Here is a 25,000-nt window from a genome sequence, read left to right on the forward strand (position 1 = left end):
TTGATGTGGTGGTAGTATCAGTGGCTGGTGCCTTTCGAAAGGGCAAATCCTTCATTCTGGACTTTATGCTGCGATATTTATATTCTCAGGTAAGGAAGAAGTAGTTTATTTTAAAGTAGAAAGTGAGCAAAATAGCTCATAAATTAATAAAATTACTTAAGATTTGGTGAGGGGTCTGGGTATGTAGTATAATGGTAAAGTGCTTGCCTAGCATGTGTGAGGCCCTGTATTTTATCCCCAGTGCTTCAGAAAGCAAAACCAAAGATGTAATGGAATATCTTATTTCTACTGTAGAAAGAAGATGGTCATCCAAATTGGTTGGGTGACCCAGAAGAACCACTGACAGGATTTTCATGGCGAGGAGGCTCTGACCCTGAAACCACTGGGATTCAGATTTGGAGTGAAGTTTTCACTATGGAGAAGCCAGGTGGGAAAAAGGTAAGGATAATAAAGATAGAAGAAAAAGAAAAGGAAAGAAGGAACAAAGGAAGGAAGAGAGAAGGAAAGAGGAAAAAAACTTAGATGTTATAACAGAATAATCAAATGAGAATGTATGTTTATTTTTTTCTTGAGATAGGATTTTTCTTGATAAGTTTGGCAGGTGGGTCTGGAACTCATGAGGTACCCCAGGCTGGCCTTAAATCCTGAGAACCCTGCTTCAGCTGCCTGTGTGCTGGGATCGTAGGTGCATATTACCATGCTTGGCTCTAGATAAGAACTTTAACATAGTCTGTGTTATTCCAGTCAAAAAATAACTTTGATCTTTATATGTCCATGATAACTCCTATGTCCCTAATGTAATTACTTTTCTGTTGAGTTTTTTGACAGTAGATCCAACAATGTACTTAGCTATCTACTTTACTAAGTAGAAAGCCTGATTCAGGGAGATGTCAGTATATATTTTATAATTAAAAAAAAAAAACATTTGCTTTGTAAAACTGATTGCTCACCCAGACCTCCCTTCCATCTTTGAATTTCTTTGAAAAAGCCACTCTAGGGCTGGAGAGATGGCTCAGAGGTTAAGAGCACTGCTTGCTCTTCCAGAGGTCCTGAGTTCAATTCCCAGTAACCACATGGTGGCTCACAACCATCCGTAATGAGATCTGGTGCTCTCTTCTGACCTGCAGGGGTACATGCAGACAGAATACTGTATACATAATAAATAAATAAATCTTAAAAAAAAGAAAAAGAAAGAAAAAGCCACTCTACTGTTTAAAAAAAAAAATGTTGTAAAGCAAAAGAAAGCAATTCTTAGAGCTAAATGTGCTGTTCGTACCTATAGTCTTAGCACTGGGGGCTGAAGTAGGAGGGACACCACTTAGAGGCCAGCCTGGGTTTCTTAAAATGTGCATAAAGAGCCTAGCATGGTGACTTATGCCTGTAATCCCTACACTCGAGAGGCTGAGGCAGGAAGATTAGCACAAATTTGAGGACAGCATGGGTTATAAAGTGTGGGACACTGTTTCAAAACAACAAAAAAGTGGTTTGGAAGTTTACTCTGCTAGTATGTGCTGTGAAACCATTTCTCTCAATGTTGAGTACACATGTAGCTTCTGTTCTTCAGAGAGCTTCCAGTATATCCCCTTGTTTCCTCTTTAGTCTCATTTGTCTAATTAGCAGACATGTGTGATAGCAAACTTTTGTTCAATTGGGATATCATGGTGATTTAGAATTCATCTTGATTCAGTAATTTTGAGTGTATACATAAAGCTGAACAGGTATCAGCACCATCTGACTCCAGAACATTTCGTTACCTCAAAAGAAGCCTGCAGTAATGTTAGCAGTCACTCTCCATTTCCATCTTCTTCCAGCCCCTTGTCTCTACTAATTTACTATTGACTGAGCTGTTAGGAAGTACGCCTCGATGGAGAGCTAGGTGTGCTTGCATTCTACCTTCCCTTATCTCCCTCTTTCTGTCTTCTCCCTTTCTCTGCCTTCCTGTCTTTTCTGGTATCAGGGATTGAACCTAGTACTATGTGTATGCCAGGCAAATGTTCTAGCTCTGTTACATCTTGAGCATCTCCTCCATGAACTGTCTATTCTGAGCATATTCTACAAGTGAAATGATGTGTATTTTGGTCTGCCCTCATCCATTCAGCCTAATTCTCTCACAGCATTCAATAGTTCTTTACTCCCTTTCATGGCTGAGCAATATTCCATTGTATGGAAATATATTTTTGTATTCATCAGTTGTGAATATTTGAGCTGCTTATACCTTTTGTATATTATAAATAATGCTGCCTGTACATGCCTGTAATCTTAGTTCTTGGGAGGCTGAGGCATGAGTTTCAGGGTAGCTTGGCCTACAGTGTGAGATCCTGTCTAAATTAACCTCTCCCTTCAAAATAAACAAAAATCTCAGAGATGGAGAGTTGGTTCAGTGGCTCATGAGCATCCTGTAAAAGCTGCTCCTTTAGAGGACCTGGGTTCGATTCCCAATCCCCACATGATGTCTCACAACTGTCTGTAATTCAAGTCCCAGGGGATCCAATACCTCTTGTAACCTAAGTGGGTACCACATATGTGTTGCACAGACATACATGCAAACAAAGTAGTCATATACACAAAATAATAAAATAAACACATCTAAAAAATCTTACGAAAATACTACCTGCCTTAAACATCTATGTACAAGTTCTCTAAGATTGAAGCTCTCTTGTATATATTCATATGTTTGCTTTTTGTGTCTGTGACAAATACCTGAGATACACAACTTAAGGGAGGAAAGATTTATTTTGGTCACAGCATCAGAAATTTCAGTTCTCAGCTGTTCATTGCTGTGGGCCTGAGGCTAAGCTGAACATGACAGGAAGCATGTGATGAGGCAAGGTTGAATATCATGGTGGAAAGCACATGGTGGGGCAGAGCAGCTCACTTTGCAGTAGACAAGAAGCTGGAGACAGACAGGAGGAGCCAGGGCAAAAATATGCCTCAGAGTTGTGTCCTGATTCATTCAGTATGTACTTACCAGTGGGTCATCATTAATGAGGTGAATGCCCTCACTATATAGTCACCTCTTAATAGAGTCAGCAGCTGAGGACAGAGTCTTCAGCAAAAGAGCTGCTTGGGGAAAATGCTGTGTGTTTGTGTCTCATGGCAACTCTGTGACTAACTTATTTTTTTAAACTTACTTTATTTTTATGTGTATGGGTGTTAGGCCTGCATGTATTTCTGTGTACCATGTGCATGCAGTGCCTACAGAAGCCAGAAGAGGGCAATAGATCCCCTGAACTGGGGTTTTGGATGGTTGTGAGCCCTATATGCGGATGCTGGGAATCAAACTCCGGTCCCCTGGTAGAGCAACTTGTGCTCCTAACCACTGAACCACCTCTCTAACCCCATGACTAACTTTAAAATATATGCCTAATATCTTCTAAAGATAGCTCTCGTAAGCTGTGTGTATAGCTAACACTGCAAGAGGCTCTGGTTTTACATCTTTCCAGCCCCGATACTGTTTTTTCTTTCTTTTGAATGAGATCAGATTTAAAATCAAAGCTGGCCTCCAATTTGAGACTTTAGCCTCTTGAGTCCTGGGATTACAGGTGTGCACCAATATGCTTGGCTTATTTGCCCTTTTTATGCCTAGTAATTTACTTGATGACTTTGTATACACCTCTGAATAGTCCCCATTCCCTTTGCCTTAAACACCCCCCCCCCCGTGTGTGTGTGTGTGTGTGTGTGTGTGTGTGTGTGTGTGTAATACCCAGCTTAGTAGGTGTGAAGTAGTAAGTCATTGTGGTTTTGTATTATATATATACATTATAATTCATTCATATTTTACTGACTGATGGTATTGAACCTTTTTTAGGTACTTAAGAGCCATTTGTACTTCTTTGGAGTAATGTCTATTCAAATCAAATCCAAAGTTTACAGAATTTTTTATTTTATGTGTATGAGTGTTTTGCCTATGTGTATGTCTGCACCACATATGTAACTGGTATCTGTGAACCAGAAGAGGGCATCGGATCCTTTGGAACTGGAATTACAGATAGCTGTGAGCTGCCATGTGGTTGCTGGGAATTGAGCCCGGGTCCTCTGGAAGAGTAGCAAGTGCTCTTAACCATTGATTGAATCGTCTCTCTAGTCCCTGGCTCATCTTTGTAAATTAGTTTACAAAGTAGTGGGTTTCCTTATGATTTTTTTCATACATAGTTTTGGTTGGCCCTTTCCCTCACCCTCTCTGTTTTGTCCCCCATTCTCGTCCCCCTTTTACTTTTAAATCACATGTCATCTAGTAACCCCATTTCTCTGCCTTTTTTTTTTTTTTTTTTTGAGACAGGGTTTCTTTGTGTAACAGCCTTGAATGTCCTGGAACTCTGTAGATCAGGGTGGCCTTGAACTCAGAGATCTGCCTGCCTCTGCCTCTGCCTCTCAAATGCTAGGATTAAACCCTGCACCACCAACTCCTGGTTTAATCCCATTTCTCTTAAAGCCTCCCTCTTCTCTTTTCCTTTTGGCCTCTACATTCATCCACATAAATAAGGCATATATAAAAAATTAGAAACTGGGATTTGCATATAAAAGAAAACGTGGTGTTTGTTTTTCTGAGCCTGAGTCACCTTGCTTAATATACTATTTTTCATTCCTATCCACTTCCTTGGGAATTGCATTTTTCCTTATGGCTGAATAAAATTGTTTTGTTTACATGTACCACATTTTTTATTCATTCATCATCTATGGTGATTTCTTATTGCGAATAGAGAAGCAATGAACATGCATGAGCACACATCTCGGTGGTAGCATATAGAGTCTTTTGGTATGCCTATGAGTGGTATAGCTGGATCATATGTCTTTTATTTTTAATTTTTAAGCCACTGATTTCCATAGTGGCTATTCCATATTCCCAATAAGTAAATATTTTAGAATTTAATTAAAAAATACTAAAACATGAAATGCCTGGTGGATAGTGAGAAGTGGTTAGCTATGACATTGGCATTTTCCTTTGGTGGGATAATTTTATCTTTATGTTGCTGCATGTGCCTGTGATTTGTGATTTCACCCTGTCAGAGCAGATACTGCCCAGTGAAGTACTCTTATCAAAGCAAGGCACTTAATTGCATTTTTCTGATAGAACCTACAGGTGTTGGGTGGCTCACGTAAATGTTACTTTAATTTTTTTTTCCTTTTTGATGTTTTGAGACAGGGTCTCATTCTATAGCCCATGTTGGCCTCTTAACTCCTTATGTAGTTCAGACTGATCTTGAACATTATAGCTATCCTCTTGCCTCAGCTTCTCAAGTGCTGGGATTATAGGATACCGGGTCTAACGGTGTACTTTTAATTTATTCTTTGCATTCTCCCTCTCTTCATCTTAATCTTTTTCTATTTTTCCTTTCCATTTTAGGTGGCAGTTGTTCTGATGGACACTCAGGGGGCATTTGACAGCCAGTCGACTGTGAAAGATTGTGCCACCATCTTTGCTCTGAGCACCATGACTAGTTCTGTTCAGGTAAGACCCCTCCTCTTTCCCTTCCTTTTCCCATCTTCCCCTTTCCCTGCCTCCCTCCCTTCTTCTGGGGATTGAACTTAGGATCTTGACAGTGCTGGGCAACTCTTCTGCACTGAGCTCTCTAGTCTGTTGGTTATTTTCTGTTAACACAATTCTTGTGGTTGTGTATGAGTGTTTTTTTAGACTGTGTTCTAGTTTGCTCTTCTGTGGCTGTGATAAATCACTCTGATTAAAACCAAACTTGGGGAAGAAAAGGTTTATTTGGCTTACACTTCTAGGTCACGATCTATCATTGAGGGAAGTAAGGACAGGAACTCAAGGCAGGAATCTGGAGATCTGGAGACAGGAACCATAAGAGGAATGCTGCTTGCTGGCTTTTTCCTGCTCATGTCACCAATCAAGAAAATCTCTTCCTGGCTCAGCAGTTAAGAGCACTGGCTCCTCCTCTAGAGGACCTGGGTTCAATTCCCAGCACCTACTTGGCAGCTCACAACTGTCTGTAACTCCATTTCCAGGGGATCCATAGCACCAGGCATGCGTGTGGTGCACATACCTGTGCATGCAGGCAAAATAAATAAAAACAAAAAGGTACATCTCAAAAAGAAAGAAAGAAAATCTCTTCTAATCATGGCCATAGGACAGTCTGATTGAGGAAATTATTCAGTTGAAGTTTCTGATTTCCCAAGTGACTTTAGGGTTGTGTCAAGTTGTTAAAAAAAAATTTAACCAGCACAAGCTACATATATAATAAACTCTTAAGCTCAAAATTAGTTTTTTTTTCTACTTATATAATTATATACAAAGTATTCCAAGAAAAAAAATCTCAAACCTCTTAAACTGTTTTAAACTATAAAGAAGGAATTTTTGGATTCTAGCCTTATAGTCTTATTTTTCTCAAAAGACTGATACTGCTGTTTATAAAAATAGCCCTCATATGCTTAAATGCAAATCTTCAATTGTACAAAGCTCCATCCAGTGTTCTAAGCTTATTTGGGACTTGTTTGAAATAAGCCAAAGTGCTGTCAATCTGGATTTTGTTTTCTAGATTTACAATTTGTCCCAGAACATCCAGGAAGATGATCTTCAGCAGCTACAGGTAATAAGAAAGGGTAATGGGAATAGTGGCAGAAAGATAAAATATCTAGTGTTCCCTATCCTATGTGGAATCTAGATGTGAAAGCAGAAAGGGGTACTGTCTGAGGACAGAAGGAGACCAAAGAGGAGGAGGGACGTGAGAAAATGGCAGTGGGTGGGTGGTGCTGGAAGAAGAGGCTCAGTTCCTGCTGTGCAAGCAAGAGGACCCGAGGACCTGAGCACTCACATAAAATGAACAGCCAGCAGTGGTGACACACGCCTTTATCACAGCACTCAGAAGGTAGAGGCAGGTGGCTCTCTACACTTGAGGCCAGGCTGGTCTGCAAAGTGAGTTCCAGCAGGGTGGTTTGCTAACCCCAGTGTTGGAGAGGTGGAAATAGGACAGTATCTAGAGCTCACTGGCCAGTAAGTCTAGGCAACTTGTTAGCTCCAGGTTCAGTGAGAGACCTTGTCTCATAAACTAAGGTTGAAAGTTATAGAAGAAACCTGACATTTTCCTCTGGTCTCACATACACAGGCCACAACATACATACACACCTCACATCCACATGTACATGAGCATGTACATATGCATACATATACCACACACACGTTACACGCACATAGCATAAACATACACATAAAAAACAAAAATAAAAGCAAACAGCTGTAGGTATATATTCCTCATAATCTTATGTGGGTTTTTTTTGAATATTTGTTTTTTGAGACAGGGTCTCTCTTTGTATCCATGGCTGGCCTGGAACTCATAGAGATCCACTTGCCTAAGCCTCCAAAGTGCTGTGATTAAAGCCATGTGCCACTACAGCTGGCCTCATAAACATTTTAATATCATAATACATCATTTTAAAGAATTCAAGAATAAGCTGGGCGGTGGTGACACACGCCTTTAATTCCAGCACTTGGGAGGCAGAGGTAGGTGGATCTCTGAGTTTGAGGCCAGCCTGGTCTACAGAGTTAGTTCCAGGACAGTCAGGACTGCTTCACAGAGAAACCCTGTGTCAAACAAACAAACAAATGGATCTGGTGAGATCTGGTGCAATGACTCAGTAGACGAGTTAGGTCCCTAGAACCCCCATGGTAAGAGAAAATCAACTTCTTAAAGTTGTCCTCTAACTTCTGCATGTGCACGCTGTTGTGTGTGTGCACAAATAAATAAATACAAAAAACCTTAAACAAGCCAGGTGGTGGTGGTGGTGGTGGTGGTGGTGGTGGTGCTGCTGCTGCTGCACACCTTTAATCTCAGCACTTGGGAGGCAGAGGCAGGTGGATCTCTGTGAGTTCGAGACCAGCCTAGTCTACAGAGCCCAGGACAGCCAGGGCTACATAAAGAAACCCCCATCTTTTAAAAAAAAAAAAAAAGGTTTTGGTTGAAGTAATCCTCCACTCTGTAGCTGTCTGTTGTTGTTTGTTTTTTCTTTTTTGGGTTTTCTGGTCTTTTGGGGGGCCTACCACCCAGCTCCCAAATAAATCACACACAGAGGCTTGTTCTTAATTATGGATGCCCAGCCTAAGCTTGGCTTAGTTTCTTGCCAACTGCCAACTTTTTTTTTTTCTTTTCTTTTTTCTTTTTGGTTTTTTGAGACAGGGTTTCTCTGTGAAGCAATCCTGTCTATCCTGGAACTCACTCTGTAGACCAGGTTGGCTTTGAACTTACAGAGATTCTCTTGGCTCTGCCTCCCAAGTGCTGGGATTAAAGGCATGTGCCACCACCACCTGGCAACTTTTCTTAACTTTAAATTATCCCGTCTATCTTTTGCCTCTGGGCTTTTCCTTTTCTATTCCTGTATACCTTTCTTTGCTTCTTACTCCATGGCTTGCTGTGTAGCTGGGTGGCTGACCCCCAGAGTCCTCTTCCTTCTCTGGCTCCTCCTTTCTTCACTCTTTTTTTCCTCCATCTCTTATCTACCTCCCCCCCTCCTAGATTTCTCCTTCTACTTATTCTCTCTGCCTGCCAGCCCTGCCTATCTCTCTCCTGCCTTGCTATTGGCCATTCAGTTCTTCATTAGACCATCAGGTGTTTTAGACAGCACAGTAACACAGCTTCACAGAGCTAAACAAATGCAACATAAACAAAAGCGACACACCTTAAAATAATATTCTACTACACCTCTCTCTCTCTTTTTTCCTTCTCTTGAGACAGGCTGGTCTTGGACTTCTGTTTTTCTTGCCTCTACCTCCCAAGTGCTGTGATTATAGGTATGCTCGACTACAACAGGCCGTATCTATTGCTGAGGTGGAGTCAGAGGTGGTTGTGAGCCATCTGACTTGGCTGCAGGGAACTGAACTGTGAGAAGCACTGTGAGTAAGAACAGTTGAGCCATCTTTCCAGGGTTTTTGATAACTCTTTCACAGTTTCTCAAAAATCTTATCCTGTATGAAAAGGGGCCACATGTTATAGATGTAGCAGTGGTTGAGATAGACACAATTATTTTTTTTTCCTTTTCAGGGTCTCTATGTAGTTTTGGCTGGCCTCAAGAACTCAGAAATCCTCCTGCCTCTGCCTCTGCTGGGATTAAAGGCGTGTATTACCACACCCAGTGAGATGGACAATTCTTACCTTCACAGGTTGAGACAGGGTTTGCCTGTGTAGCCTTGGCTGTCCTGGAACTTGCTCTGTAGATCAAGCTGGCCTGAAATTCAGAGAGATCCATCTGCCTCTGCCTCTCAAGGAATTAAAGGCGTGCACCACCACCGCCTGGCTACCTTCACAGGTTTTATAGTCCAGTCTGTGAGAGAGACGTGAATGAACAGGCATGGTGGTCAAAGACTGCTATCAAAATACTCTGCAAACTGGATGGTATATTTTCTGCAGAATTGCTGAAAATGAAGTGTGGGGATGGGCCAGTGAGATGGTTCACTGGGTACAGGCGATTGCATGCAGGCCTAATGATGACTCAAGTTCAATCCCTGGATCCCACAGGGTGGCAGTGGAGAACCAATTCTACAGAGTTGTCCTGTAACCCACATAAAAGGGGTCTCACACACACAAAATGAATAAGTTAAATAAGGGAGGCTGGAGATGTGACTAAGTGGTAAAGCAACTGCTTATCATGCGTATAACCTTAGTTCAATGTCCAATGTTTGGTATTAAAGACTAGATTTAAAAAAATTATGTATATGTTTGTATGTTTGCATGCTATGGTACACACGTGGAGCTTAATTTGGGAGTCAGTATTCACTTTCCACCTTGTTGAGGCAGAACTTGTCTTGTGCTGCTGTGTGTCTTCGGCTAGCTAGCTTGGTAGCTTTGGGTGTTTGTCCTGATGCTCCAGCGTCTTGCTCTATAGGAGTGCTGGGGTTATAGATGCAAGCTGTCACATCTGGCTTTTTGTGTGGATTCTAGGCATTGAATTTGGGTTAGGGTCCTCAGGCTTGCATGCCTAAAGCTTTTACCCATTAAGTGATTTTTCTCAGCCCCAAGGCTAGATTTTTGTTGTTAAGACCACATGCATTACTGTTGTATGTCTCTGGTAGCGGGTGGGGATCTAGGGGAGACTTGTAAACATTTCTTCAGCTGTCAGCCCCACTGCTTTGCCCTCCTGCAAGGAACTCAGCTTTTCATTTCTTAGCCAGTCAAGGATTCTGCTGAGAGAATGTTTTACTTCTTGGGCCTTTTTGCTTCCTCCCATTTGTTAGCAGGCCATAAAAAAATGCCCTAGTCAGTTGCCCTTTGTTTCTTTTCGTTCATAGTGTTTGTGACAAGTTCTTTGTACTGTCATATTATTTCATGTCCCCTTTGTCCAGTGAATTTGACATTTAAGCTTCATTTTATTATACTTAACTGTGGCTTTATAAGAAGCAGGTAAATATATGCGGGAATCCTAATCTGAATTAATTCATTCAGTCATTTGAATGGCGTAGATATCAATATAATATATTTATTATAACAGTGCACAAAATGGGAATGTCCCTACACACTAGTCTGAGTGCTCATGGTGATTAAAGGCTACCAGGCCCGGCCAAATGAATATTTCAAGTATTTTTTAGATTTATTTTATGTGTATGAGTGTTTTGCCTGCATGTATGAATGTGCCTGGTGCCCATGGAGGCCAGAAGAGTGTTGTATCCCCTGGAACTGGAGTTACATATGGTTGTGAGCCTTCATGTGGGTGCTAGAATTGAACCCAGGTCCTCTGGCAGAACAAGTATTCTTAACCACTGAATCATCTTACCAGCTCCCAAATATTTTTGCAAAAGAATACCATAAAACTATTTAAAGTAGTTTCAAGCCACTAACTCTTCTTTTTTAAAGCTCTTCACAGAATATGGCCGTCTGGCAATGGATGAAATTTTCCAAAAACCCTTCCAGGTAAAGCACTATGGATGTTATTCTCTATTTTTTTTTTTTTTTTGAGCTGAGGATCAAACCCAGGGCCTTGCACTGGATATTATTCATATCTTTGTTTAGTTCACAGTTCAGCCGATCTGCCTGTTTTTAATATGACCTGTAACCTACAGGTTTTGTTTTTTGTTTTGGTTGAGACAGACTCTTGTTATATAGCTCAGACTGGTCTCCTTCAGCATGCCTTTGCCCCCTTTGAAAAGATTAGGAGAAAGCATTACAATAACTGTAATTAATCTTGCATATGCACTTGTACAGTGTTATAATTCTGTTCTGCTCTGTCACAATAGACACTGATGTTTTTGATTCGAGACTGGAGTTTCCCTTATGAATATAGCTATGGACTGCAAGGAGGAATGGCGTTTTTGGATAAGCGTTTACAGGTAAGTGGGAAATCTGAATAATTATCTAAAAGTAACTTTCTCATTTGCTTTTGACTGTTGTGTTTAAAGCATATTATTGAAAATGATACTCTGTAAAATGTTTATAAATATTAGCATAAACCAGTGTACTTTTTTGTTTAAAATTTTTGAAATTATATGTATATATTTGTATGTGTGGTAGAGAGGAGAGCACTACAGTACTCATATGAAGGTCAGGACAACTTGTGGGAGTCAGTTCTCTCTTTCCACCACGTGGGTCTCAGGGATCAAACTCAGGTCAGTAGACTTGGTGGCAAGTACCTTTACTTGTTGAGCCACCTTTCTGGCCCCAGTATTTTTTTTTATGGTAAAATTGAAGAGCCTGGGTATATAATATATAGGCACCGTAGAGGAACTCTGAGCAAAAGGCCGTTATAATTATTTTGAGTTGTTATTTTGAATCAGGTTCTATTTGTGCCTTTAGAATGTCATGTTTAGAATTGTAGTTCTGTCCTTCGTCATTATATTTTGCTTTGGCATATATGTATAAAACAAGCCTAGTCTGTTTCCTGAAATCGAAGCACAGGAGACCTTTGTCAGTCACTGCTAGCTTATTGGATCCTCCTTCTGGCCAGCAAGCCTGCTGTTCTTCTTAAATGTTGTGCAATACCCCCCCCCCTTTTTTTTTAAACTTTATTTTATTTATGTACATTGGTGTTTTGCCTGCATGTATGTCTATGTGAGGTGTCAGATCTTGGAGTTACAGACAGTTGTGAGCTGTTATGTAGGTGCTGGAAATTGAACCCAGGTCCTCTGGAAGAACAACCAGATCTCTTAACTGCTGAGCCATCTCTTCAGCCTGCAATACCCTTTAAAACCAAGTCTTTAGTACCTGCTCTCTGTTAGCTATGACAGCCAAGTGCACATTCATGTACTTACTGCTTCTTGGGGTTCTGGCTCTTCCTATTGGTCACTCTGATCTGTCAGTCAGGAAGTCTTCTTTCCTTTGTCCTTATGCTAGTGGCTGTTAGTGAAGAGTAGCAAATCATTTTTGGCTGGTAAAGTGTTGATTTTCCTTGGCAGGTGAAGGAACATCAACATGAAGAAATTCAGAACGTTCGAAATCATATTCACTCATGTTTCTCGGACGTTACCTGTTTTCTCTTACCACATCCAGGGCTCCAGGTGGCTACAAGTCCTGACTTTGATGGGAAATTGAAAGGTGTGTTACAGACATTGTTACTATACATATGATTTGATCTTTGGAATCCTAGAATGAGCAGTAAGTGTCAATTATAAGTCAAATGGATCGTTATGAGAATGAATATGGTCTTATAGAAAGAGTAGTGTTAACCTAGTTCAGATTTTGCTCTTGACCTACTGTGACCATCAGAAGTATTTTGCCTGTTTCACAAGCTGAAAATAAGATGTTGTTCTTTAGGGATCTTTCTAAGAGACATATTATAGTTCCCACTTTATAAGAGATCAAAGTGCTAAATAAAGGAAGACTGAAAGCTAAGACAGCTAATATTTTTCAAGTAAAATTATCTTCCTCAGGAAAAAGTACCATGATACATGGCTAAGTTACTGTTTAAGTTTATTTGTGCTTGTAGCAAAACCTGATGCTGGGTCATGGGCTAACGTCAGGAAGTACTGAGTAGTTAGTTGGTAGGTTAGAGAATCAGAGTCAGGATGCTTGGGTACCATTATCTTATTTTGTTCCCTATTCCTGGAGGCCTTGAGTCACCTGATGGCTGGTCCTCAGTTTATACTTGTTAAGCAGTTTGTTTATAGGCTGATCAGGGCCTCTTAATTTTTCCTAAAACACTGATCATAGTAGGTGCCAGCTTTGCAGTCCAGTTGGGTTCCCACTGTTGTGCAAAGTGCTTTGAAACTAAATTCACAGTAATTCCATGAAGTTACATCATTTCTTTATCTCAACATGAGGAAGCTGGTGAAAACAAGGAAAGTTAAGCAACTCACTCAAAGTTCTCAGCTAAAAGCAATGGGGCAGAGGTTCACATCCGGGTTCTGGTGCCTTAAAGCCCACACCATGGGAATAGAAGTTCATTGTTCTTTGGAGGAAGTCTTTAGAGAATATGTACTTGTTGAGTTACCAGGACAACTTGCCTCTTTAAAAATAGTCTCAGTAAATAGGAAATACATAGTTTTAATTTTTTTGATTTAGTTAATCTAAGAAGAATAATATGTTTGTCTAAGTCAAGGCTAAAGAGATAACTCAGTAGTTTAGAGTGTTCTTGGGTTCTGTTCCTATCACCCACATCAGATAGTTCACAACTGTCTGTAAATGCAGTTTCAGGGGATCTGCTGCCTTCTTCTGACCTGGGTACTGGCATGAACATAGGACACATATGTACATGCGCCAACCCCCCCCCCCCCCAGAAGCAGATACTTAACTTTTTTTTTTAAAAATTTATTCTATGTGTATGAGTGTTTTACCTGTACATGTGGGAGCCTACAAAGATTTCCTCATTAGATCTGAGCTTGCTTTACAAAGCAGGGCTGCATTAGGGGATGGCTTGACCACGTGCATGGTTACCAGGTATTTGGGATGGTCTGCACTTGGCAGAGACAGTCAGGGCCCAATGGGTTAGGATCCAGGCCCTCCTGAGGCTATCCTGTGTTTCTGTCATGTAGCCCAGGCTGGCCTCAAATTCACTTGGTAGCCAAGGGTAACTTTGAACTTATCTTCCCACCTGACTCCTGGGAAAAATACATACCACTGTGCCCAGCTTTAATGTTCTTTCAGTGTTATAGCATTTCATGATTAACTGTATTTTTACAAAATCTAAACTGTTGGATTTTTGTTTGTTTTGAGTTGAGGTATTTTGACCTGCCCAGTTACCTGGGAGTTGATATGTAGACCAGGCTGGCTTTGAACTTGGAGCAGTTCTCTTGTTTCCACTTCCTAAATGCTGGGATTACAGACATATTCTACCACACCTGGTTTAGGAGGATGGATCAGAGTGACTTTTCATGCCATTGTCTCATGGGGAGGTCAGGTTACCAGGTATAAGCATAGAAAAATGGCATCCTTTCCTATCTTAAGGCATTTTAATATTTCAAAGCCTTCTGTTTTGAAACTAAGTTTCCTTTTAACATTTTTATTTAGAAAGTGGGCAGTTTTTAAAAGTTGTTTGACTGTGACTTGAAGGTATATTGTTACTGGGATGCACATTGTTTACATTCCAGTGGTTGCCTTTAACAAGTTACTACAAGCTAGGCAGCTTAAGACAACAGAGATTTATTCCTTTACAGTTCCGGAGGCTAGAAGTGTGCAGTAGTGGCTGGTTCTCTCCGGGGCTCTGAGGAGAGCCTGCCCCACTTCTCCTGGCCTTTGACTGTGGTTGTACCACTCTTACTCTTGTCTTTTTTGTTGTCACATGACTGTCTTCTTTGTGTGTTCTTCCTCCACCAGCCCATCTCTGCATTTAAGGCCCCCTCAGAGCCATTTTAAGTCCTCATTTTAGTGAATCACATTTGCTGGGACACCTTCCAAATAAGGTCACATTCTGAGGTTACATATGAGCATGTTTGGGGGAGGCAGCACTATTTACTCCATTGTCCACACATAGTTTACAGGTGGTTTAGTCACTAGACAGGAAGTATGTTGTTTCACACTGTATATGTTGATGAGACAGGGAGCAGATTTAGTGTAAGCAATCTCCAGTCTTATGACTAGGAACCATTTGGTTCCCTCATTCAAGATAGAACTATATTTTTTTAAATTATTTTTTGAGACAGGGTCTCACTATGTAGTCTTAGCTGCCCTTTGAAATTTACTGTGTAGACCAGGCTGGCCATGAACTCACAGAGATATGCCTATCTGTTTCTGGAATGCTGGAATTAAAGGTGTGCACCACCATGACTAGCCTCAAAATAGAACTATAAAATAAAATAGGGTTTAAGTCTTTTTTAAGAATATATGTATGAGAAGGCAAGTCCAAGAAGGGCTAGAGGTATGTAGCTCATTTACAGAGGCTTCCCTGGCATGCATGAAGCCCTGAGTGTGATCCTTAGCATTGAGCAGAAACCAAAAAGCAATCAAACAAAACAGCCCAAACCCAGTTGCAGACCCTAATCTCTAAATTCCCAAACCCAAATTATTGAAAATAGTGAGCCATTACAATTAGAAAAACAAAAATATGTTAGTATGTTAGTTTTTTTCTTCCCCCCCGAGACAGTGTTTCTCTGTAGGCCAGGCTGGCCTTGAACTTACAGAGGTCTGCCTGCCTCTGCCTCCCGAGTGTTGGGATTGAAGATGTGCACCATTGCCACCTGGCTATGTTACAGTTTTTATGCATAGTAATTTGGTAATATGAAAATTTTAAATGCTTTTTCTTGGATCTAAAATTATAAAATACCCATCTATAAATCTAAAAATGCAGTCACTTAATCTAAAAGTACAATATCACTTAGCAACAGGGATAAAGTCTAAGATCTTACATTTGTACCCTTTCTTCCTGTCACATTTAAGTCCTTTCCAGTTCAGAACAGAATAAAGAGACTATCCTTATCTAGCCAGGCAGTGGTGATGCACGCCTTTAATCCTAGCACTTGGGAGCCAGAAGCAAGTGGATTTTTTTGAGTTCAAGGCCAGCCTCGTCTACACAGTGAGTTATGGGATGGCCAGGGCTACACAGATAGGGGGAAAAAACCCTTTTTCTTGAGTTTCAATTCTGGCTAGCAAACATAGTCTTTACCCCCTTTCTGCAAGAGTTTTGTTTTGTGCTCATTTTGGCTTTTTGTTTCTTTATGATCCTGGATATAGATATTGCAAGTGAATTCAAAGAGCAGTTGCAGGCACTGATACCGTATGTACTAAACCCATCTAAGTTAATGGAAAAGGAGATCAATGGCTCCAAAGTCACCTGCCGGGGACTGTTGGAATATTTTAAGGTAAATATGAGTTTTAGTTCTAAACTTTTTTTTTTTTTTCCGTAAAATTGATTTTAACGTTAGTAGTTTTATCGGGGAGATGGTCAGAGGCCTTTTACAACCATAGTATCCTTCCAGGAGTGGGCCACTGGGTGGCAGTATGGGCATAAGAACCAAATGATGTTCTTTGCACTCTCTTAGAGTAGTCATTACCGTGTCTTCAAGGAAGATGATGTGGACAGGAGGTGGTTAGGAGGTTGCTGTGAGTAGGAGACGCACGTAAATGGGACGCAACTATCTCCAGGTGGATGGTCTCTGCCCACAGGTCGTGGTGAGACCATTGTGCATGGGGGCCTGACTGGAATCTTGGCCTTGGTAGGCTTGTGCTGCTTGAGAGTACTTTTAGATAACTAAAAATGCTAACATGCACTCAGAAGTGTGTCCTGCTTCTGCTAATTCTTGATTGTTGATCTAGGATTTTAGGAAAATGCAGTTGTGTGGTTTCACTATTTTAAAATATGAGCAAAATATTTTAGAATTGTATTTTTGTGATTGCTTCTATGTTTATATTTTAAGGCATATATTAAAATTTACCAAGGAGAAGATCTGCCTCACCCAAAATCCATGCTTCAGGTAATAAAGTCTTTGGTATCCTAAATTACATGTTTTAATTGCTGGAATTGGCCCAGATATGACCTAACTGAGTCCTGAAGACGAGAGCAAGACCACTCTCCTTTTTATAGCCTTACCTTGACTTTTGAGAGCACATTTGCAGCAAGTGTGGTACCCTCTGCTTCATCTGTGTTCTCTGTAGGGCAGTTAGTGCATCTGGGGCTGCTCTCCTTTCACCACTCACCTGAGAAACACTGCTTTGCTATACGCAGCTGGAGTAGACTCGCTGTGTTAGACAAGCCACTTCCAGGCACTGGTGCTGTCCTTTGGTATAACTTCTGGCTCTTGTCCTGAGGAGTCTTTGGTCATTTGGTTAAACAGCTTCACACTTTCATGTGCTGAATATGTGGGCATTTATTGCTAAATACTGATTTCTTTAGTAGCAAAATATTTTCACAAAATCACTGGACCTCGTGATTGATAGTATAAATGAAATTTTTGCCCTTGTTTTTTGTTGTTCTTATTTTGAGGCACTGGGATTAAACTCAGGTGCTCACCTTATAGGTTAGGTAAGTGCTCTACCACTGAGCTTCCTCCCCAGTCCAAAGAATGCAACTGTTAAGGTAGAAATTGAAGTAAAGGGAATTATATTTTCTTGAGTTTTGGAGGTTTGGTTTATACTAAAGATTCTTAAGTGCTAGGATAGATGTTTTGGCACAAAATTTGGCAAAAGTATATATTTTATCAGTTGAATTATATGAAAATATAAATAATGCCAGGTTAATAAAAAAGAAAGAATGAGAATAAGAGATATTTTTGCTTGGTTTCTGGGAAAAAGTTTCAAGAAGTATTTAAAGTCCATACTTTTCTTTCTTAAAAGGCCACTGCGGAAGCCAACAATTTGGCAGCTGCAGCCTCTGCCAAAGATATTTATTACAACAACATGGAGGAGGTATGCTGGTAACACCTTTTTTCTGAGTGTCTGTTTCTCTATTTCCTGAGCATGACTGTTGACTTCAGAGGACCAAACTTTATCCTACTCAATGTAGCCTTTTTGTTTGAGATAGGGTTTTATGTACTAGGCTGCCCTGAAAATCACTGTGTATAGAGGTTGGCTTGAAATGTCTGATTGTACTGCCTTTACCTCACTAATGCTGTGACACAGGAATGTGCTTTAAAGATTTGTTTGCACTTACGAATCTTTGTGCATTTATGACACATATATGTGGGTGTTCACGGACGCCAGAAGAGGGCGTTGGATCCTCTGAAGCTAAGGTTTCAGGTGTTTGTGAATGGCTTAGCATGCGTGGTGGAAATGTAACCTGGTTATTTGGGAAAGCTGAAAGCCCTCTTTAAACTATTAGCTGTTTTTACAGTCCCAGCTTAATGTGTCTTAAGATGATGAGACACAAAGCTGTTTTTCAGGTCACCCTGGTAATTGGGATGTTCTAATTATTTTTTAAAATTTTTTCTTTTCTTTTGAAACAGAGTCTGTGTGATTGGAATCTTCTAGTTATTTTTGTTATTCTGAGACAGGGTCTTGATATGTAGTCCAGGTTGGTCTCAAACTCATGACAATCCTCTCATGACAAGTCTCCTGAGTCTTAGATTGCAAATGTGTGCTGCTATGTGTATTATTTCTTTTCTTTTAAGATTTACTATTTATTTATGTGTATCTGTACCTGTAGGTACCTGAGTAGGCCAGAGGTGGGCGTTAGATCCCCTGGAGCTCTAGTTACAGGAGGTTGTGAACTTCCTGATTGTTTGCTGGGAACTGAACTGTGTATGTGAGAGCAGCAAGTGTTCTTAACTGCTGAGCCATCTCTCCAGCCTCTCTGTGTCTGGTTATTAACCATTTCTTACTTTTTTTTTTTTTTTTTTTTTTTAGATTTATTTATTAATTATGTGTACAGTGTTCTGCCTGCATGTATCCCTGCAGGCCAGAAGAGGGCACCAGATCTCATTACAGATGGTTGTGAGCCACCATGTGGTTGCTGGGAATTGAACTCAGGACCTTTGGAAGAGCAGCCAGTGCTCTTAACCTCTGAACCATCTCTCCAGCCCTATTAACCATTTCTAACCAAGCTTTCTTGAGTATTTTTGTTCTTTCTGATTAGTGTTACCCTGTTTTTTCTTTTCTTTTTTTTTAATTTTAAAATTAATTATCATATTTGTATACAAGGGCTTGCTATGTAGCCCTGGTTGGCCTGGAATTTATATAGACCAGCTCCAGCTCTATCTCTTGCCTCTGCCTCCTGAGTGCTGGGATTATAGATATATACTAGTATGTCTGGCTTTGGCCTTGGCTATTTGTCTTTTCTGACTTTTAAAAAAAATTTTATATGTGTTGATATTTTTGCCTGCATGTATGTCTGTGTGAGTGTTGGGTCCCTTGGAACTGGAGTTACAGACAGTTGTGAGCTGCCATGTGGGTGCTGGGAATTGAACCTGGGTCCTCTGTAAGAGCAGTCAGTGCTTTTAACCGCTGAGCCGTCTCTGCAACCCCCTTTCTGACTTCTTATTAAAGTAGGATCTCGTGTAGCCTAGGTGGGCCTCAAACTCTATGTAGTTGAGAATGACCTTGGACTTTCTGATCTTCCTGTAACCACCTCTGGAATGTTGGAATTACACATGTGCACCACAATACTGATTTATATAGTATTGAGATTGAACCCAGGGCTCTGCACACTAGGCAAGTACTCTATCATATGTGTTATGTCCTCAGTCTCCCTTGAATATTTTCTGAAGTTAACTTCTAAGCTTTTTTTCTAAACTCCTAAGAGCATGCTCATCTTTGCTGTCTCTTTTTACTTGTTTTATTTGGTATGAACAAGAATTTTCATCATGTGTTTCTGTTTTTTTTAGGTTTGTGGGGGAGAGAAACCTTATTTGTCTCCAGACATTTTAGAAGAGAAGCACCAAGAATTCAGACAACTCTCTTTGGACCACTTTAAGAAGACCAAAAAGATGGGCGGGAAGGATTTCAGCTTCCGTTACCAGCAGGAGCTGGAGGAGGAAATCAAGGAACTGTATGAGAACTTCTGCAAACACAATGGCAGCAAGAATGTCTTCAGCACCTTCCGAACCCCGGCAGTTCTGTTCACAGTCATAGCAGCGTTGTACATAGCCTCGGGCTTCACTGGCTTCCTTGGGCTTGAGGTTGTGGCTCAGCTGTTCAACTGTCTGGTTGGATTGCTGTTAATAGCACTCCTTACCTGGGGGTATGTCAGGTATTCCGGTCAGTATCGTGAGCTCGGTGGAGCTATTGACTCTGGTGCAGCATATGTGTTAGAGCAGGTGAGTGGTGCTGGCTGAGGCTGAAGCTGGGGGTGCGGGGGTCTGTGGTGATTGTGCTTATGTTGTAAAATTTGGAAGAATTTCATAGTGAAAAAAGGGGTTAAGCCCATTTTCTGATAGGCTTTATATTTTATTCTTTTTTAGTATTAATATTTAATCCTGATACTTCGTTTTAATGCCGAAAATGGCCCTAAAAAAAGTCTTTGATCTACTGTGTTTCTCCTGGAGCAGTTTTATTTTTATTTTTAATTAATTGTTTTTGTTAACATGTGAAGTAGTGGAGTTCTTTATGGCATCTTCATATATACTATCATTTATATCTTCAAAATGCAATTTTTTTTTCCTTTTTTTTTATTTTTCAAGACAGGATTTCTGTGTTAACAGTCCTAGCTGTCCTGGAACTCGCTCTGTAGACCAGGCTGGCCTTGAACTCACAGAGATCGCCTGCCTCTGCCTTAAGAGTGCTGGGATTAGCCGGGCGGTGGTGGCGCACGCCTTTAATCCCAGCACTCGGGAGGCAGAGGCAGGCGGATCTTTGTGAGTTCGAGGCCAGCCTGGGCTACCAAGTGAGTTCCAGGAAAGGCGCAAAGCTACACAGAGAAACCCTGTCTCGAAAAACCAAAAAAAAAAAAAAAAAGAGTGCTGGGATTAAAGTCGTGCGCCACCACTGCTTGGCTGCAAATGGTTTTTGAGATTGACATAATCTGAGATTTTTTTTTTTATTTTTAAAGTTTAAGTTTGTTACTATTGTGTGTGTTGTGTTGTATATGATATGTAATGTGGGTGTATGAGACCCAGAACACAAGATGTGAAGGTTAGAGGACAACTTTGTGGAGTCAGTTTTTGTCATTTACCTTTATATGGGTTCTGGGAATTGAACTCAGGTGGTCAGGGTTGAACAGCAAGTATTTACGTGATGAGCCATCTTGCTAGCCCATTTAGGTTTTTGTTTGTTTGTTTGAGATAGTCTCATGTTGCCTAGGCTGGTTTCAGAGTTCGTAATATAGAAGATGAACTTAAACTCTTGAACTTCTGATTTTGCTGTCTCTAAGGAGCTCTTAAGTGCTGTAAGTGCTTGGGGTATAGGCATATCCTATATGCTATACCTGGCTGAGCTCCAGTTTTCATAAATTGATTTTTGAGAAAGGGTTCTTCCATAGTTTAGGATGGCCTGGAACTCACTGTGTAATGCAGACTGGCCTGAAACATCTATAATCCTTCTACCTCAGCCTCCTGAGTACTGAGATTGCATTGCAGGTGTGTATCACTACAGCTGGTCATTTGTATATTTTTAGCACAAGTTTATTTCTTTTTCTGTAGCATAAACAGATCTATTAGGTCAACGGTGTGAAGCCTCCACCTCCTCAGTAGAGGAGCATATGCTCCACTGACCCTTAGGAGTCAGCTATGGCCGTGGTTTCCTCTCACCACTTGGTCTCATTCACTGCTGATGAGGAAAGATATTTAGAAGTTATGGCCTAGGACTTAGGTGTTTATTTTTTTTAATGCTGTGTGTAGTTTAATAACTAATACATTAACTAAATGAACTTTTGCAGGCTTCTTCTCATATTGGTAATTCTACTCAGGCTGCAGTGAGGGATGCCATCGTTGGGAGACCACCTACGGATAAAAAGGCTCAATAGCATCTTAATGGCAAGATTCAACAAAAGCCCAGTCAGCACCTGTATTTCTGCTAATGCCATCATGGGTCCAGTTCCAGAGGAATGGCTGATCTGAGACCATCCTGGAAGAGCTGAGACAGGGCACCATAATAAATGAACTGACCTCTCCTATGGTTTCCAATTCCACTTGTCTTGGAAGCATTTCTTTTTCTTGCTGACAGACCCAAGGCTACTCTCTTCTCTCTTTGCTTTGTGCACTTTAAGGGGTGGGGGTGGGGGCCAAAAGGAAAACATGGAAATGCAGCTTTTAAGTCTTTGATGTGCCACATAGTGCCTTTTAGGACCAGTCCGTGCCTCTGCCAGCCAGGAAGGCTGAGGAATGGAGGACAACCTCATGAAATGAGGTTTTGGATCAAGTTCTCTTGGATTTTAGATTTCAGTTCTTTTGTACCTTTGAAATTTGTTTTTCAAAAATTTATACAACTTGAAAAAGGCTCAGAACTAAAGGCCAACTGAAATGATACTTATTACACTTACACAATTCCCCCAGTACTGGTGATTGAACCTAGCACCTGACAGGCTAGGCGATTGTTCTACCCTGGAGCTGTCCTTGCCCGCTTGACTGTGCAGTCTCAGGTCTTGAAATTACTTTGTTCCCAGGCTGGCTGTGAGCTGTCCATCTTCTTCCTTCCTCTCTAGCTTCTTGAGTAGCTTGAATACAGACCTGGCTACCTTGCTTCAAAACCTTATTTATATGAATTACCTTTGCTATACAGCATGGAAAAAATTAAATCATTTAATATTCTGTGTTGGAGAATATAAGGTCTTTTACACAGTACGCTGGCAGTTTTATTGAACTTACTTTTTAATTTTTATTCCTATAGATTCTTTCTAGAAAAGAGACAAACAGTTCTTTAAAAAAAACCAAAAAACAGTGGTTAATAATGAGCTAGATACTTCATGGTAAAATTGTAGTTCGACTGAACCATGTGACCTCTGATAAGTCACTTGAACTTGTGTTTTGGTCAGATTCACTGTACATTTATGTATGTATGTGTCACTCTCAAAATTAGTAATTTTCTTTTTTCTTTTCTTTTTTTTTTTCGAGACAGGGTTTCTCTGTGTAGTTTTGCGCCTTTCCTGGAGCTCACTTGGTAGCCTAGGCTGGCCTCGAACTCACAGAGATCCGCCTGGCTCTGCCTCCCGAGTGCTGGGATTAAAGGCATGTGCCACCACCGCCCGGCCAAAATTAGTAATTTTCAACAGAGAAAAGACATTACCAAATATTACTTCTTTTAATTATTGTTCAATTTCATGTTGCTTAGTGGTAATACCAAATAATCATAATCTGATCTAAAGTCTTTATTCAAACTTTTTATCGGGGGTGATGTCTCACTGTGTTGCCCTGGCTGGCCTGGAACTTTCGATACAGACTAGGCTAGCCTTGAACTCATAGAGATCCTCGTGCCTCTGTGTACCACTGTGCCTGGCCCCAAACTGCTTTTTATTCTGTGTACTGTCCAGTGTTCATAATATCAAAGCTAAACTGTTAATTTTACTTAGTTAACTTTCCTTTTTTTCCCTTGAAGAAGGCACTCAGTCTAGCTGAACTATTTAAAATTCCCTCTTGATTCTCCTTTTGGTTAGATTGGCAGTTTTAAAATAACTGGCTTATGAAGGACAATTGTTCAGACTCTAAAATTTCCTTTTTACATTTACCTTGATTATGTGATGAGGTTTTATCCGTTTTTTTTTCCTTTGACTTTGTAAATGGTGAATTATTGTGAACTTAAACCTTAAAACATACCTGCAGGTGTAGAAGCCTTAAGTTGTTTTTAGGTAATTTGAAATTTTGTTATGGGAAGGAGATAGACTGGTTTTGGCAAAACCTAGTAAAATTTTTATGTACATGAAGTATGAATGGAAGGTAGAAAAAAAAGGAAGTCTTGCATTTAATTTCCTTATCAGAATTTTCTTCTAAGTTTTCCAATCAAGGATTTAAAAATTCTAAATCAATATTAAGCATTTTACATATTTTCATACCATCTTGTCCTGAAATTCTTAGTAATTTTTCCTTTTGTTGTGCCATCTGGGAACAATTCCAGTTTGTTTTAAAACTGTTCACTGCTTTTGAATGATGGCTGACCATGAAAGGGGTTGGAAGCTCAGTCCTATAGTTGTACAGTTTTCAGGTAGTGTCCCCTATCTGAAAGCTTGTACTGAGTGATGGGCTCTGGATACTGAGATTCAGTCAGAGAGGGTTTGGGGTATATGGTCTTGTTATGTAGTCCAGGCTGGCCTATAACTTGCTTTGTAGTTCAGACTGACCTTGAACTTAAGGTTCTGCTGCCGCAGTCTTCCAGAGTGCTGAGCTTGTAGGTGTGTGTCCCCATGCCCATCTCTAGTTCTACTCTTTTTACTTGTTTTGATTTTTGGTTTTTTGAGACAAGACAGGGTTTCTCTGTGTAACAGCCTGGCTGTTCTGGAAACTTGCTTTATAGACCAGGCTGGTCTCACAGAGAAACCTCACAGAGATCCACTTGCCTCTGCCTGCCGAGTGCTGGGATAAAAGGTGTGCGCCACCGCCATTTGGCTCTACTCTTAATGGTGAGAAAAGATGATGTGGGAAAGATTTGCTGTAATACTTCAGTATTACATCTGTGTATGAATTTAAAGTGAATGTTCTGTTAATTAACTTATTCTGTTTCTGGTACATGTTTATAAAGTTATCTTTGAGGGTTCTTGTCCTCTTTTCTAACTTAAATTGTTGATTTTCTGTCATGTTTTTCAATACAAAATGCCTTTGATGACTGGCTAGAAGTAGTCCTGAGGAGATTCGTAACTGGTTGAAAGAATCTTTTAGCACCTCCAGCCTTTTCTTTGTGGGTCAGGGACATGGTGTAGGAGTCAGACCAGTGTCCCCACAGGCTTTCTGTGCAGGCAATGTTAATTTGTGCACTCCTGTCAATATTTGGAGCACATTCCTGTGAACAGAGATTTCCAAAACATTCCATTAAAAATAACTTACTTCAAGAGAAGCTAAATGTTGCCAAGATATTCTCGGTTTTGTTTGGGGATGCTTGGGATGGAACCCTATGGCTGTGTGTATGGCAGGTATTTGCTCTGTCCACCAAGTTAACACTTCAGTTTGCCTTCTACCATCAAATGGATAGAATCACAGCTTTGAGTCCTTTGCTGAGAAGTGTCATGATTTATCACTTGCTGATAAATTTCACACATCCCTTTTGAAGAGTACCAAAAATCTGTTTCATAGATGCTTGTAACTTCTCTTTTATTTCTTTCCTTCTTCCCTCCCTTTACC

At 40.5% G+C, this 25,000-nt stretch overlaps 1 protein-coding gene across 2 annotated transcripts in view; it reads left to right on the forward strand.

Moving 5' to 3' along the window:
• Atl3 (atlastin GTPase 3) overlaps positions 1–25,000 on the forward strand; it is a 44,543-nt gene that overhangs the window by 17,945 nt on the left and 1,598 nt on the right. For both annotated transcript variants that reach the window (XM_042260209.2, XM_006980753.4), the window contains exons 2-13: positions 1–89; positions 295–438; positions 5,345–5,449; positions 6,495–6,545; positions 10,797–10,853; positions 11,177–11,269; positions 12,332–12,470; positions 16,041–16,168; positions 16,724–16,780; positions 17,640–17,711; positions 19,625–20,056; positions 21,613–25,000. The exon at positions 1–89 is cut by the window's left edge and continues 126 nt beyond it; the exon at positions 21,613–25,000 is cut by the window's right edge and continues 1,598 nt beyond it. In XM_042260209.2, the coding sequence (XP_042116143.2) occupies positions 1–89; positions 295–438; positions 5,345–5,449; positions 6,495–6,545; positions 10,797–10,853; positions 11,177–11,269; positions 12,332–12,470; positions 16,041–16,168; positions 16,724–16,780; positions 17,640–17,711; positions 19,625–20,056; positions 21,613–21,699 (1,454 nt within the window). In that variant the 3' untranslated portion in view covers positions 21,700–25,000. The remainder of the gene's footprint in view (positions 90–294; positions 439–5,344; positions 5,450–6,494; positions 6,546–10,796; positions 10,854–11,176; positions 11,270–12,331; positions 12,471–16,040; positions 16,169–16,723; positions 16,781–17,639; positions 17,712–19,624; positions 20,057–21,612) is intronic.

This window comes from Peromyscus maniculatus, chromosome 1, assembly GCF_049852395.1.
Source record: "Peromyscus maniculatus bairdii isolate BWxNUB_F1_BW_parent chromosome 1, HU_Pman_BW_mat_3.1, whole genome shotgun sequence".
Lineage (NCBI taxonomy): Eukaryota > Metazoa > Chordata > Mammalia > Rodentia > Cricetidae > Peromyscus > Peromyscus maniculatus.